A 15,506-nucleotide genomic window follows, 5' to 3' on the forward strand; every position below is an offset into this window, starting at 1 on the left:
TTCAATACTAGGAATCTGGTGTTAACGTTACATTTCTCATGTGAAAGATGAGGATATCAAAAGTTAATTACTACATCTATCTATCTATATTCCAAGCCAGTAGTCCCACAAAGGGCAGCCCAGACAAAGCACCACACATCCATATACACAGTATTAACACTCTTGTCCCCATCAGCCCCTGCTGGAAAGGGATAGTCTTGTGGACCAACCTACTACATCCCACTACATACAAATAAAATAGTAACTTACACAAAAGTAGCCTATGAAAATCCTCAGGTCAAGAGTAAGTGGCTGAGGACTGTCATTACTTCCCTCCATCATTAGTACAGTGGCAAATATGATACAAAATTTTGGTGAGTGGGGAGTATTTTTATTATTATTATTGTTATTATTATTATTATTATTATTTTTTCTTATTTATTTATCAGTCAACAACAGGACACATGAAACCTGACAGAGCAGTCAGTTACAGATTCTGCCTACAAGGAAGCTGGACCAGCACTGGTGTAGGAGGTATCTGAACAGTTACACAAGTGTCTCAGCTGCTGTCAGATGATGATTGTGTTCCAGCACATGGGTGTTGGATACGCAACTCAACTGTATGCACATTTTTTCATGTGTACTTTTCATTTGTGTTTTTTGTTGTATACATTTCTTTTGTGGTAACTGTACTTACATGTTTTTATTTTTCATTTATATCCATTTATTTAATTACTTTTATTTATTTATTTTTCTTTTTGTGTGTGTATGTGTGTGCTTAGTTCTAATAATCCTTTCACCACAGGGTGGGACAGAGGGAAAGACAAGCACACCATATACATACAATGACCATGCATGGAGACAGCTTTGTTTTTTCAGATAATAGTTGATGTAATCCACATGCACTACAAGGATGAGATCTGCTTGTTGTCCTCTGGTAATCATATACTGGATGTTGACTGATTTACCTTAGTATGCCATTATGAACAGGAATAGTTACCTAACCCTTCCTGACTATCTACAGAATTTTACCTGAAGTTATACTGAGTTATACTGTTGATAAAGAAACATGACTCACCTGCATGCACTGGAAGGTGAACATGGCTTTGGGCTTGGTCTGGTGCCTGGAGTAGTGTTTCAAAGTGAGTTCCATTGTCAGGCCCTTGGGAGTAATGGGAGCTGGTGGAGGAGTCTGAAACCTGGGTCTCTTCCCCATGGGGTGGCCCAGCTCATCAAAAATCAGATTCATTTTGTCAAGTGAGTTGTTATCGTCATCGTCTTCATCAGACTCGTCATATCTTTTGTAGGCATACATCCCAAACTGGTTGCGTTTTCTTATCTGACGGAGATGTTACTGGTTATATATTTATTATGTTTAATTATAAGTCATGACTTGATGAAAACATGATATCCTGAACTTTTTTACATTTTTCTTTTTTACTTATGAAGCAGGCCAGACAAGGGCACAAAAAACAAGAGCTGTAAGCTCCTCATAGTGAGGGGGGTTAAGAATCTTCAGTTGAGTATAGACTCATAAATTTTAAGAAAAAGGAAGTCAAAGCTATAGAACACCAGTTTACCATTCTTGAAGACAAATTGAAATTGGGTAAACTTCCAGCAAGGAGAGGCAGATGCTGACAGACAAAAGCAGAAAAGTCAGAACAGGCATGGTGTGACCATAGAAGTAAAGTGTGTCTTCCTTCACACTATGGCCTGTTCACCTATCAGTGAATAAGTATGGAGTGTATGTCAAGGGGTTGTGACTTTGCCTTAACAGCATTTTTTGCTAGGATATGAACCTTACTGTAATGTAAGTGTGAATGTTTGTCTCTCTTCCAAGAGACCAGAAATCATTAATATAACATCCTGTAGGATAAATAGTCAAATTATATAAAAGTATAAGAAAATATCTGGTAAGTCATCTACTATCATTGAGATCTCTCACCTTCTCTACACATGGCTCAACAACCCATCTGAACTCTCCGGGCTTTTTAAGGGTCAGCTGCTCCCGCCACACCTTGCCCATCTTGTAGTCAGGCTCATCAGGGTCATTACGGCAAAAAATGCAGATGTTCTTGATGATCTCGTGAGGGCAGCACATAGCAGCAATGTCATCCTTACACATATTAGATTGGCTGTGTTTCCTCTTGATGTCACCTGTGAGGAGAGAGAGAGAGAGTGAAATGAATTTGCTGATGACATAGTGACTGTCTTGAAAGCCCAAGAATTCCCAGATCGCTTTTATACATAATAACTGCTTGTACATTACTAAAAATGCAATTTTGTAATATTCATTTGAAGAAAGAAAAGAAAAGAAAAGAAAAAAAAATGTAAATATGAAAGTTGAATAAGAGATGAAAAAACGGTTATATCAAAAGCAGTATTCACAATAGAGAAAAGACACATGCACTTTCCTCTTACATCTTTGTGGATCATACACATGAAGGAGAGGTAGTTAGTAGGTGTGAGATTACTGGAAAAGTAAAGTATAATATTCATGTATTATAAACAAATCTTTATACATGCTAAAATATACATTCTATGATGTGGCAAAAAATAATTATATTTTATAAATGAAATTGTGATTGCTAGCTTAAAAGAGACAACTCAAGCTAACATTTAATGCAATATATTGGAACATTCCCTCCCCCCTCTCTGGTGGAAGAATTGCATTTAACTATCCACAAGGTTGAGGCTCTAGTGGCCATATTTGTTACTTGTAACTGCAATAATGATACTGTCATGACTGCAGCAGCAAACCTCATGTTCATATTCCCAGACACAAATGAGTGGCAGAGTTTGCAGCAGGAGATGGGTCTGGAGGCAGGAGTACCAACAGGTGTGGTATTTACTGTTCAAGGAGGAAGTTATATACAAAATAAAGCCTTACACCAGTTTTGAATGAACAAAATCTTTCTATATTTAGAAACTTTGGATGTAGCCATGGTTATTATAGCAATACAGAAGATAATATAGTAATATCTTTCTTTATTATTATTGCATTTTATTTGAATTTGTTATGTCCATGATATGTACATATGCTGGTTTTCCTTTATATTTGTTATCAGTACATTAGTCACAGGAGCCGCGAGGTTGTCACCTTATTTGACAGGAGCAGCCTAGCAAGCCCTATGTGATGAGTTTAATAAAATATATTAATGGCATTAATAGACAATAGCTTCAGGCATCTCCAAGAAGAATAACTGACCATTTAGTTCTGAGAAGTTGGGAAAAAGCCTCTTCTATGGGATATCATATGTTTTACATGGTGATAAATACTTCATGACAGCTACACCAAAGACTTCAATTTGGGTCATACTAATATTTTTTGAGGTAGGTTTACATATAAAGCTTACACGTCAGAACAAGGTACTGAGAGTAAACATTTTTTTTTAGTGTAAGATGTCCACTGCATGGGGAGTTGCATGCAATCAGCATTCACCATCATTCCAATTTGTAAACAAATACCATGAACCATGAATGGGAGTGAATAATCACTTTTTCAACTGCAAACTACTAGGAATATGACTATATCTCTTGGACAAGTGCAGTGAGCTTCAAGAGTTCTTCATAATAGGATGTCATCCTACAATTTTCTCTGCTAAAAGCTTCATGTACAAAGAAGCAAATGAGGAAAAATTGGATGATTCATGAAGGATGAAAATAAATAGGAAAGATGTGGTAATGTCATGAAGGATGAAAATAAATAGGAAAGATGTGGCAATGTTGTATCATAGCACAGTCAACCCTTTGGTATTGTAGGCAACTGGTGGCACTATAACACAGGCAGACTAACAAACAAACAAACAAACAATAAATAAATAAATAAATAAACAAACAAAAAAAAAAACATATATATATATATATATATATATATATATATATATATATATATATATATATATATATATATATATATATATATATATATATATATATATATATATATATATATATAGTTTTTAATAAGTTTTTAAATAGATTTATTTTAAGACTGCAACAAACATCATTTGAGAATTTTAAAGGCTGTCACATACTAGCAAAATATGACAGCAAATGCCACAATAGCAGAGAGTTGAATGGATACATACAGCATCATACACTAGCCTAACAGGCAATGTTAAAGTCACATATCTTGAAGTATACATGGCAAATAACACTTCATTATGTTGTTAAAATGTATAAAATACTTTCAGGTCATCAAGTTTCTTAATTTAGACACTACATAGGAAAGCCTAACACTCAGCAGTTTTACGATATAGTAAATAAATTTTCTTTGTAGCTCTGATGATTCCCTGCAGGAAATAAATAAATAAATAAATAAATAAATAAATAAATAAAATACATGTATATAATATTTCTCAACAGCTTTATTTTTGACATATTAATCGTGCCACAATGCACTTGCACAAAGGAAAAACTCCAAAGTCAAATTCCTCACTGAAGTGAAGCATAATGCTGCCTGGTAGATGACTAACTTGAAAGTTTTAACTGAGAATTTGCACCAAACAAAGTGCTAGAAGACAATTTTTATGCCTGCTGTCTGCAATATCACAAAACATTCCACATTATTGGAAGTTGAGATGAAGCCAAATTATGCAAATGTTTAATGAACTGTGTCATTGCAATTTTTTCCAAAACTCCTCCACAAAATAAATCATCAACAAGAGAAATTTAAAAGACTGAGAGTCAATATTAAGTGATCACCAACATAAAGGAAATTCAGCAGACAGTCACTAACATACAAAGTGAGATCTTAAGTGGCATTATCATGAACGTACTTATTTGATGTTGAAACCTGTAATAACACTTGTAATCCACACATTAATATAATAGTTTCTACTTCACAACATAAAAATCAGATCATAGTGAAACAACCAAGCAGAATTTACACGAACCCAAATGCAGAACACTATGGCAAGGTAGATATTAACCCTGGTTGTGTGTGGTGTGGCTGAGTTCCTCCATGGAGTGTGGGGAAGTGAAGGAAGGAGAGGGTAAAGTAGCACCTCTCAACTCACTGCTTGGACAAGACAACACAGATTTCTTGCCTCGTAAAAGCTCAGTACACACAGACACTGATAAACCTGGGGAGATAAGTGAATGATCCAGAACAAGGTTAATCTTTAACCAAACAAGGTTGTTAAAAGCATCTACATCTTTTCAGCATTTCAGTTCTCATACCAAATACTGCTGCATTGTAATCCCTAGAAATGTTTTTGGTTTTGGTTTGGTTGTGTCAAATATGTATTCACTGATGGACTGAGATGAAGCAGAGTAATATAATAATGAAAATAATTACAGTACCCTCTCGAATTTCATGCTTGCTTTCTTCTGAAGGCATAGTGCTAAACTCAAGGACTGTGAAATTTAGGGTACTGAAAACACTGAAAAAATACTTATTCAATCCAGCCACATGGCCCAGAACTGTGTGAATGTGTTTTGTCTTCACATCCATAGTGAAGCAGTGGTATAGCAGTACAGCACCATAACATCTAAAACTGTGTGTGTGTGTGTGTGTGTGTGTGTGTGTGTGTGTGTGTGTGTGTGTGTGTGTGTGTGTGTGTGTGTGTGTGTGTTCTGTTCTCTTATCTTGTGTAAAGCAGTGTTGCAACCATTCAGCACCACAGCATCTAAAACTGTGTTTATATGTGTAAGTGTGTGTGTGTGTGTGTGTGTGTGTGTGTGTGTTTTGTCCTCACATCTGGTGTGAAGCAGCACTGTAGCCATGCAAAACCTCAGCATCTAAAACTGTGTGTGTTTTGTCTTCACGTCTGGTGTGAAGTAGTGCCATCAACATCCACCACAGCAGTGAGACGCCTCTCATTTATTTGTGTTTTTTTTTTTTGCAATGTGGCAGTGCTGTTATCAGTGTTCTTCTCACCTTACCTTGCATGCAAGGCAACATGACTAATGTTGAAGGATTTGTATGTTCTAGTGTATGAATTGTACACAGGAATATGTATACAATACATATGTATCTATTATTACTATCTGTGATGCCAATGCGTGTCCCATATGTGACAAAAGCACAAAACTAAGAGAAATAATGTGTGAAAGTTGGGATGGTAAGAATTTAGGACTCAGCTCAAAACTCAAGGATCGTGAAACTCAGAAACTGTAGATCATGAATGGGATAGTTAAATAGGGGTAAGCAAGATATGGTAATGGTGACTTTGAGATATGCACAGATGATACAAAAGTAAGTCAAATATGATAATTTGAGAATGATACTGAGTTACAGGTATGGAGAGAACAAACTTTGTTGAAGTTATATATATATATATATATATATATATATATATATATATATATATATATATATATATATATATATATATATATATATATATATATATATATATATATATATATATATATATATATATATATATATATATATATATATATATATATATATATATATATATATATATATATATATATATATATATATATATATATATATATATATATATATATATATATATATATATATATATATATATATATATATATATATATTGTTAAATTGTTCATTGGAAGCTGAACCAAACATGCTGAAGGGCCCCATGTGAATTGGTAAGGCCAACACTGATTGACCACTGCCATATATTCATTCAGAATTCTTTTGAATTATATTTTATATTTTGCAAATAGAACATTTCACTGATTGACTACTGCCATACATTCATTCATAACTCTTTTGAATTATATTTTATATTTTGCAAATAGAACATTTCATTATATTTCATTAATAATTAAAAGGCACTAATGGTCATCAAAAAAGTGCCTAGAGATTGCCAGTGTTTGAGGTCACTGGAGTAAGGACCTGGTGATGAGCCTCAAGTGACTGGGGCTTACCTCCTGTATTTGCTGCAATGCTGGCAGTGCATTCACCAATATATTTTCTTTGCTAATCACTTAAATCTACTGATAAATATTAATGTCATGATTATTAATGATGTTTATTGTTAATGAAATATGATTAAATGCTCTAATTGTAAAATAAAAAAAAACCAGTCAATACAAATCACTGAATTGTGAATATATGATTGTGATCAATCATTGTTGGGCTTAGAAACTCACAGGAACTCCTACAGTTTGCTCAGTTCAGCTTCCAATGAAGAAATTATAATAAAGAAATTTAGTGCTATTTGTTTAAGATAGAAAATGAAGGTTAATGATGATGGTATCTGAGAAGGTACAAATGAAATAAAGTCAGACCTTATTTAATGTCACTATAGTTGATTTCCCTTAACTTTTGCACTGCAAGCAACAGTAAATCTAAATCAATGTACCCAATATATAGGCTGAGATTCCCCTTAAAGGAGAGAGTGAAGATAAAATGGCAAGTCTTCAATCACTGTAGGAGAGAGAGAGAGAGAGAGAGAGAGAGAGAGAGAGAGAGAGAGAGAGAGAGAGAGAGAGAGAGAGAGAGAGAGAGAGAGAGAGAGAGAGAGAGAGAGAGAGAATTTTGAATTCCTTTTCTTTGTCTCTTTCAATAACTTCTTATAATGCATAGGGAATAAGATATGAAGTTTCTCCAGATCTAGTTGCAGAGTGTGCAGCTACGATATTCCCTCATTATCATTATTATTATCATCACTTAATTTCATTTGACCCCTCACATTCTAATGAAAACTTTGCATATCATGAGATTTTTTGGACCAGACATCAATATGACAACTTTGCATAAAAAAAAAAAAGTCTGGATGGTGAAAGTAATAACAGAATGTATAAAAGACATGATATGCCTATCACTGGATAAAGAGTAAGTTGTGGTGTGGTGATAATAAAATTCTGCATCCTTTATCATTTGTTCTGTTTGTTCTTTTTGGGAGAGACAGCCTTGGTATACGTATGCATGTATATATTTGTGGCCAGATTGTTTTTACGCTTATCACAAGTTTTCTATCAGTATTCAGCAGCAGAAGTCACGATGTACCTAGTCTGAATGCATATCTGCTATGACTGAATCTAGATGACATGTCTCGTTATTGCTCATGTGTGTGAGTAAGGATGTGGGTCACCACACATTTATGTACTTGTACATGTATGTATCCAAATAAGAAAGAAACAATGCTTAATTAAAATTTTTCATCCATTCTGATGCAACAATGGTACATTTAATCATGACTAAAGAATCATACTATCAGCATAAGGAAAAGCATCAACCAAGGCACAAAAAGGACATACTTAACAAACTACAGCCCCACATAGCCAACATAAGAATTTCTGCCTCTGAATATAACATACACAAAAAAACCTGAAATGTCTATCTGTCTACATACCAGGCTGATATCTCCCTGAGTGGAGGTAGGCAAGACAAAGCATCTATTCTACATACTACATATATTCACATTCACAAACATCACCTCATAATTAACCTCTAGATCTCTAAGGGAGAAAGAGCTGATCCCCACTGTATACCACACAATATATTTGGCATTTCTGCCTCATAGTCTGACAACAAAACGGATGTCATTAAGAGATTTTATCAAGTTTAGGATGATATCTGTCACCATCATGTGGTTATCATCTGTCACTCATCCAACAGTTATATCTTATTTGCTATATTTTGACTAATAAACTAGCTTTTTGATGAGATGTGAAAGCTGCATAGGTTAAAAGACCTATTCCCCTTCCAACACCTTACCTAGCTGGGCAAGATGTGTGAACATCATTAAACTCCCTGCACTGCTTGCTATCCCTTCTCTATTACAACATCACTTCTCTTTCACACTTCCACATTCCTTTTTTAACCCATACATGTTATTCCACATGTTTCTGTCAGACACATCATCTCCATTACATTACACCCCTGACCCCATATTCCATGTTTCATCCCCAAACACTGTATCCAGTTTCACTTACCCATCACACAACTTTATCAAAGCATTCACTTTAAGCAAGCTACATTTAAACAGTCTTTTACCTACTCAATGAAATGTTCATAAAACAAATATTTAGCAATCTTGTTATCCAGTAACCAACACCTCCCTTCAAACAATCTACTGCATGTTCATCCAAACTTAAAGCTTTTTCTGTTTTCATCTGCCTCCCTTCCTCTTACTGATTGATGTATAGGTTGACACTCTTGGTACATTCATCCTTGCTCCATTTCAGGGACAACAATCTCAAGATGCCTATAATTTTCCAGATTCAATAATCCCTCAAAATACTCTGTCCAACTCTTCCTTACAGTATATTTCTTAATTTGTATCCTAATATTCTCAATACTTATGCTCTCTTCTTTTCCCAACATTCCCTTTGACATCCTCTTCACATTCTAAAACATTTTTTTAATTCTCCTTAAAAATTTCTGCCAATGTCCTACTCTAAATCTTCATCACACAAAATCACTCTTGTGCAATCTCTCCTCTTTATATGTCTCATAAGACACCACACCTTTCCTCAGCAGCCACCACTCACACACACACACACACTCACACTCACACACACACACACACACACACACACACACACACACACACACACACACACCTCTTTTTTTGGGTAAAGACATGGTTTTTCCCCAAACCACTATTCCTTTCCCTTCCTCATCCCATCATCCACTCATTTCACACTATAAACCTTTGTGCACACTTTATCAAAGCACTCTTAAACATATGTCATTATTCCTCCACATTAACATATCTTTGTTCTTTCATTGCATTCCACTCATCTCTCAGTTTCTGATATTCTCACTTTTTCTTCAGTCTGATGCACTCACTTTTAAAAATCCCCTCTCACACTCAACTCATCAAGCTTTCATCCATTCATCCTACTCTCAAATCTGAAATGTAACTAAATGATACATTAGTGTCACACAAAACATTTAATTCCACAAAAAGCAATTTGGATAAAACTGGATAAAACTGTATTCTTTAAGGTAAAAAATGTGATTACTTCAGCTATTGCTGCCACAGCAAAGCAAATTAACTCTAAACACATATATGACTTTTGAGACAAAACTGCTTCATTGTTTGCTATTATGTATTATGCAACTAACACATTTTATAACAAAACTGTAATGCATGGCACACAGTTTTACTCTCCGTTTCATGTGAATCAACAACAAAGACATTGCTTCTAAGAAGCTCTCACAAATACATCTTAAAATGGCTTGTTTCAGACACTACACTGTAAGCCTTTACAGCAGCATCTACTTAACTAATTGCTGATCTCAGATACCTAGTGCTTACCTGGTGTTAGGTCATCCTCCTCCTCCTCTGTTGCTGAATGGGTCAACTTATTGCCTTGATAGTTCTCATTGGATATGTGGTGACGGGATCCTCGTATGGTTAGAGGTAAGCAAGGGAAGCGCCTTGTGATGCCATTGCATAATGTTGTCCGTACTCTCTTTGGCATTTTTTGCATTTCATTAACAAGTTCTTGATCCTGCAGAGCTAAAGCCATATCTGCAGATACAATTAAAGTTCAATAGTGCTTCAGTCTTGACACTTCTGAAGAACCTAATGCTCTGTTAAACAGTTTACCCTTGTAATTCACAAGACTATTATCTAATTAGTATCATACTTGCAGCCACCTCTCTCATTCTAATATTTCTACTGTACTTTTGGACAGCCAATGTTTGGATGAATCTTTTCAGAGGCCAATTTTAGTCCAAGAATCCTGGTCTGAGATGCCTGAATGAGAACAGCATGAAAGTTAAGGCATCATTGGCTGGATTCCATGAGGCTAGTAATTTCCTTGAGATTTGTTGAGACAGATATTCAAGCTATTTCTTAAAAGAAGATATGCCACAGTGAGCTGTCAAGAGACACAAAAATAAATAAAATAAAATAAAATAAAATAAAATAAAATAAAATAAATAAATAAATCTAGAGACTTGCCATGAACTTAAAAATTAATTCCATATAAAAAAGTCTATACAAAAACTGACGGAGATTGCATACTGTTAATGGCCACCTAAGATAATTAGAGTCCATCAACAAGAGGAACAGTATTTACTTATGGAAAGTATTGCTTTGTAATGGCTTGAACATATAAGCCTCACAACACCATTTGTGCATTTATTGCTCCATTGGCTTAAACCAGCAAAGATAACAAGCCTTCAGCTTCTTATGCTTGTGTGGCTGCCTCTCTCCCTGAACCTCATGCTGGAGTTGCCTCTCCTCACTATCTCAGCCCCTGCAGCCTCAAGACCACAAAGTAATACTCATTCAGTCTGCCATGGAAGCCAATGCTCCATGTCAAATAAAGTAAGCTATAAAAATCATGTGAATGCAGCAAATGACAGACTTGTGAATAACCTGACCTAAATCCATAGGGTTGTAGAGAGCAGTTATTCCTTTGGTCATGGCAACTCTCTCCCTTTCCTTAGCTCCTAAAGCCCATCGGTTCCATTCAGCATTGCATATCACCACTGAGGCAGGACAGAAGGGTAAATGCTCTGCAATAAACCTCCGCTGCATCCATAAGGGACATCCATACCCTGCATTGATGCATGGCACCCGTTCATGGCTGCACATGAGACGGTGCTCACTTGTTTTACACATGTGGAACCTGTGGGAAAACAAATATTTGTCAATTATTCATAAGAAAATTTACAAACATAATCATAGGTTAGCATATGACTCTAAAAGGTGTGTCCTTAAACTTTTAAAAGTTCCCTAAGAATGAACTTAATTCATCTTACAACCTAAGCTTCTAAGGGAAGAAAGGACCAATCTTTAATGTCCACACAAAACAATGGTAAGTTGTGCAGCATACGTAGCACTTACACCCATAGGTTGGTAAGGATAGGTAGGAACAGACTTTGTTTAGCATCATGGAAGTTGTCCTCTGTTCATTTAGTCTAGGACACTTCCTTGTTGTTTGTCTGATGAAATATTGCCAACTTGCACTACAGCAAGCACCATCCTGATCACATGGTGCTGATACAAATACAGATGTTATGTCTGTGTCCACTGTATGTTACCCAGTGGCACCTCCTGAGGCAGGATAAAGGGAGGCAGAGAGCTGTATGCTTCGAGGAGGAGTGATGCTTGCTCCTAGTGGCTGCGTCAAGCGAGCCCTAGTGTGCAGTGGAGGACCACATTGAGACTGTTAGCGTGTCTCTCATTGGACTCAGTGCTGTGTGAGTGTGTGCACAAAACTCTAAACAAACTCTAAGAACTAGGTGTTGTGGTGTTGCTGTTTAATTGATAAAAAGACAGTGGCATATTCCTGATGTCTCTCCAGTAACCAGAGATGCAGAGAAACAGTGACCTATTCATAAAATCTCTCCAATAACTGGTGACCTATTCCTAACATCTCTCCAGTAACCAGTAATCTATACCTAACATCTTTCCAGTAACCAGAGATGCAAACCACATAGTGACATATTCCTAAATTCTCTCCAGTAACCAGAGATGCTGAGACACAGTAACCTAATCCTAATTTCTCTCCAGTAACCAGAGACATAGAGCACACAGTATTCCTCACGTCCCTCAAGTAACCAGAGACGCTGAGACACAATGACATATTCCTGACATCTCTCCAGTAACTGTAAATGCAGAGTGCCTCACTTAATAGCATTCAGAAATGCCACGTTACTTTATTTCCTGTAACAGGTGAATTCCCTAACTGTACCTATAAATAGACTTGTTAATAGTGCTTTAATTGAAGCTTTCCCTCAAGCCTGTTAATATAATCCTACCTTAATTGAATAAAGTGTTCTCCCTGTAATGCTTTACATAAGAACTGGTTTATTTTTCTGCACCACTGTAGACCCATCCTCTTTCCCACAGTTGACAGTCCTGATCTAGATGTGTGTAAACCTCCTGCTGAGGCTCTCAAGGATATACCTTTCTTATGCATTCATCTCTATCATGCACAATCATTCTTCAATTTAGCTTCCATGAATATGTTCACACACACACACACATTGATAAAGGAAGGAGACATCAAAGCACACATTTAACAAGGGTAAGACTCATACTAACTTGTGACCACAGCCATTGGGGCAGTAATCAATTTCACATGACCATCCCTGCTTGGGGCGCTCCAAGCACTTGGCCATCTTGATACAGTGTTCACAGTGAAAGTGAATGTTGATATCCACCTCATCCTCAAAGTCCTCTGGTAAAAGTATGGAGTCATCACTCTGATCTTCACTATCAGAGGAGTCTACAGGTGCCTCCATCACTGTAAAAAGTTAATAAGATAAAGCATATTTGTTCTTTGGAATTAATATTTGTATAGCAAATAAGAATGTGAGTTTTAGAATGGTACATGTGATAACATCATGGATTTCTTGTTGTTTCCAGAACATACTCATGAAAATTAAGATAAATCTTCAAAATTTCTTACTGACAATAGTACAGAGTCCTAGTGGATCATGCAAGGCTTAAAAATACTCCAAATAGTGAGATCTAAGACATGGGGGCAGCCATACTTATATGATGTGAATTATTGTACCAAACTTTGGTAATACTGTACCACTAAATCCAACCAAATGTGAGCATATAAGAAACCATGTCTTACCTAAACAGTCAGTGATGACAAACTGGCAGTGTCACAAACAAGGCTCTGGAAAATATGGAACCTGTAGTGGATATTTGTGATTGGTTGAGTGCAGCAAAGATATTATGGGATTAGTTTGTTAAGATCCAATGAACACATCCACAAATCCCTCAAAAGAACTGGAGAACATTGTGTTTATTTAAATCATGCAATGAGATGCAGTCAATCTCTGTGAACAATGTTCAAAATCTGTCACTATTATTTTCCAACAGATAAAACTGGAGTTGGAAACATCCCATATACTCTGTCAATAACATATTCTATCAGGTGAAGACATGAGGGCAGCCATACCAATGTGTTCTTTATTGTACAAAACTAGATACTCTTGACAATCTTGTCTGTGGCTGCCAGGCATTCTGCACCATCCCTGTACCTACACATCATCATACCAACAAACATTTACACACACCCCGAACACTGTACCTATAGAGTACACCTTTCTCTTCTATTACACTCCAGCTACCTTTACCTAATATTATGGGGAAATTTAATTGGGACAATCTAGTAAGCCCCTATTGTACTGTTGTTGTTTGTAACAATTTGTAACATGTTTTTGGTAGCTGGGTGGAGTACAGGGTACGCAGACACCCAGAGCAAGGCCATCACAATACACCGTCAGGTAAGCACTTGAGTATTTTTGGCTGTTAACACTGGCTAATATTTCTGTTACGAAACTTCACGTCTGCTGTGTTGATACACGTCTTCAGAGTAAGATTAATCTGCAAATGAAAATATAATTACGCCTTTATATACCATCAGATACCTGTAAAAATAGTTCCTCACCTGCGCCACCCTCCTCACTCAGCAAGCGGAACTGTGTGTCTCCCTGAGGTGTGGGACTGAGGCTCCCTTAGTGCAGACTTCCTGGCTTTTTCAACTCAAATAAATTATATCACATTACGAATTTCTAGACCCCAATTGGCTATATGTATTATTCTATTTTTTATTTAATTTGTGCAGCTGTAAGTACACATTTCCGCTCTCACAACCGAGCGTAATTGGAGACGGTCCGTCCTCGACCCCGGCCAGCTGACTACCAGGTGTAAACATATTATTGTTTTGTCACAACTGTCAAAATGTGGTGCCTTGGGGAACAAAGAACGTCAGACTTATTGTATGTAAATATCCAAACTGTAAAACAGACTAGTAAGGTGTTGTTAGCATCGTTATCACGAATGCATGCAGTAACCTGATCTGCCTCACCTCTCTTGACTCTCATCCATCAAAGTCAAGAGGGAGATGAGAGCCATGCATCCTCACATTTCACGACGTTAAGTAACATTTAGTCCGTACTATTACCATTGAGATGTGACGTTATGAAGAAAACCTAATATGTATTGGGTGTTTCACAATTATAGAAACAAAGCGATCAAGAACAAATCAAGCACAAAAGTGTCTTCAGTTCTCCGAGGCGCCTAGATTTAACCCGTCGGAACTCCGCGCTTTGACCACTGAAGCAGTCCATGAAAAAAAAAAAAAAAAAAAAAAAAGGGTCTGGTCACACGCATGTAGTCGTGACGTAGCATGGATGCAACAATATTTGAACATCAACTATTTTGAATTGTCAGCACTTTTGTATGTGATTATTTTCTGCTTTTATGTCACATTACTTCCGATCATTTTATGGGCAGACAGTATGTTTTTGAAAGCTTCAAGAGAAACTGATGTTCACGAGATATTCATGAAAAACTGATAAGAAAAGTGATAAGTTTATGAAAGGATAAAAAATTGGTTTACGGTAGTTCAGCGCTTGATGAAGGGTTTATTTCGTAACTGTGACGCAGTGTAAGACGGGGAGAGAGAGAGAGAGAGAGAGAGAGAGAGACTTACATCCACTTATTTATCACAGAACTGGATATCATTAACTTGTGGAAGAACTGAGAGCAATGGGTGAGGGCAGGTATAGATATCGGTACAGGTTTCTGAGAGGAGAGCACGGTAGTGAGCAGGTAATTGTGAAAGAGCATATATTGGCTAATGATTATTAATAGTGA

The 15,506-nt window shown here is 36.4% G+C and overlaps 1 protein-coding gene across 4 annotated transcripts in view; it reads right to left on the reverse strand.

Annotated features, from left to right (window-relative positions):
- LOC135116191 (F-box only protein 30-like) overlaps positions 1 to 14,566 on the reverse strand; it is a 30,033-nt gene extending 15,467 nt beyond the window's left edge. Inside the window, exons 1-8 of one of the 4 annotated variants that reach the window (XM_064033514.1) lie at positions 14,296 to 14,563; positions 13,474 to 13,518; positions 12,933 to 13,134; positions 11,264 to 11,511; positions 10,188 to 10,403; positions 4,914 to 5,066; positions 1,925 to 2,136; positions 1,058 to 1,318 (exon numbers count right to left, since the gene is read on the reverse strand). In XM_064033514.1, coding sequence (XP_063889584.1) covers positions 1,058 to 1,318; positions 1,925 to 2,136; positions 4,914 to 5,066; positions 10,188 to 10,403; positions 11,264 to 11,511; positions 12,933 to 13,132 — 1,290 coding nt within the window. In that variant the 5' untranslated portion in view covers positions 13,133 to 13,134; positions 13,474 to 13,518; positions 14,296 to 14,563. Of the gene's footprint in view, positions 1 to 1,057; positions 1,319 to 1,924; positions 2,137 to 4,913; positions 5,067 to 10,187; positions 10,404 to 11,263; positions 11,512 to 12,932; positions 13,135 to 13,473; positions 13,519 to 14,275 lie in introns of all 4 variants that reach the window. The other 3 variants (XM_064033524.1, XM_064033533.1, XM_064033542.1) reach the window with 3 other exon arrangements.
- Between the last annotated feature and the right edge of the window lie 940 nt (positions 14,567 to 15,506).

Source organism: Scylla paramamosain, chromosome 3 (assembly GCF_035594125.1).
Source record: "Scylla paramamosain isolate STU-SP2022 chromosome 3, ASM3559412v1, whole genome shotgun sequence".
Classification (NCBI taxonomy): Eukaryota; Metazoa; Arthropoda; class Malacostraca; order Decapoda; family Portunidae; genus Scylla; species Scylla paramamosain.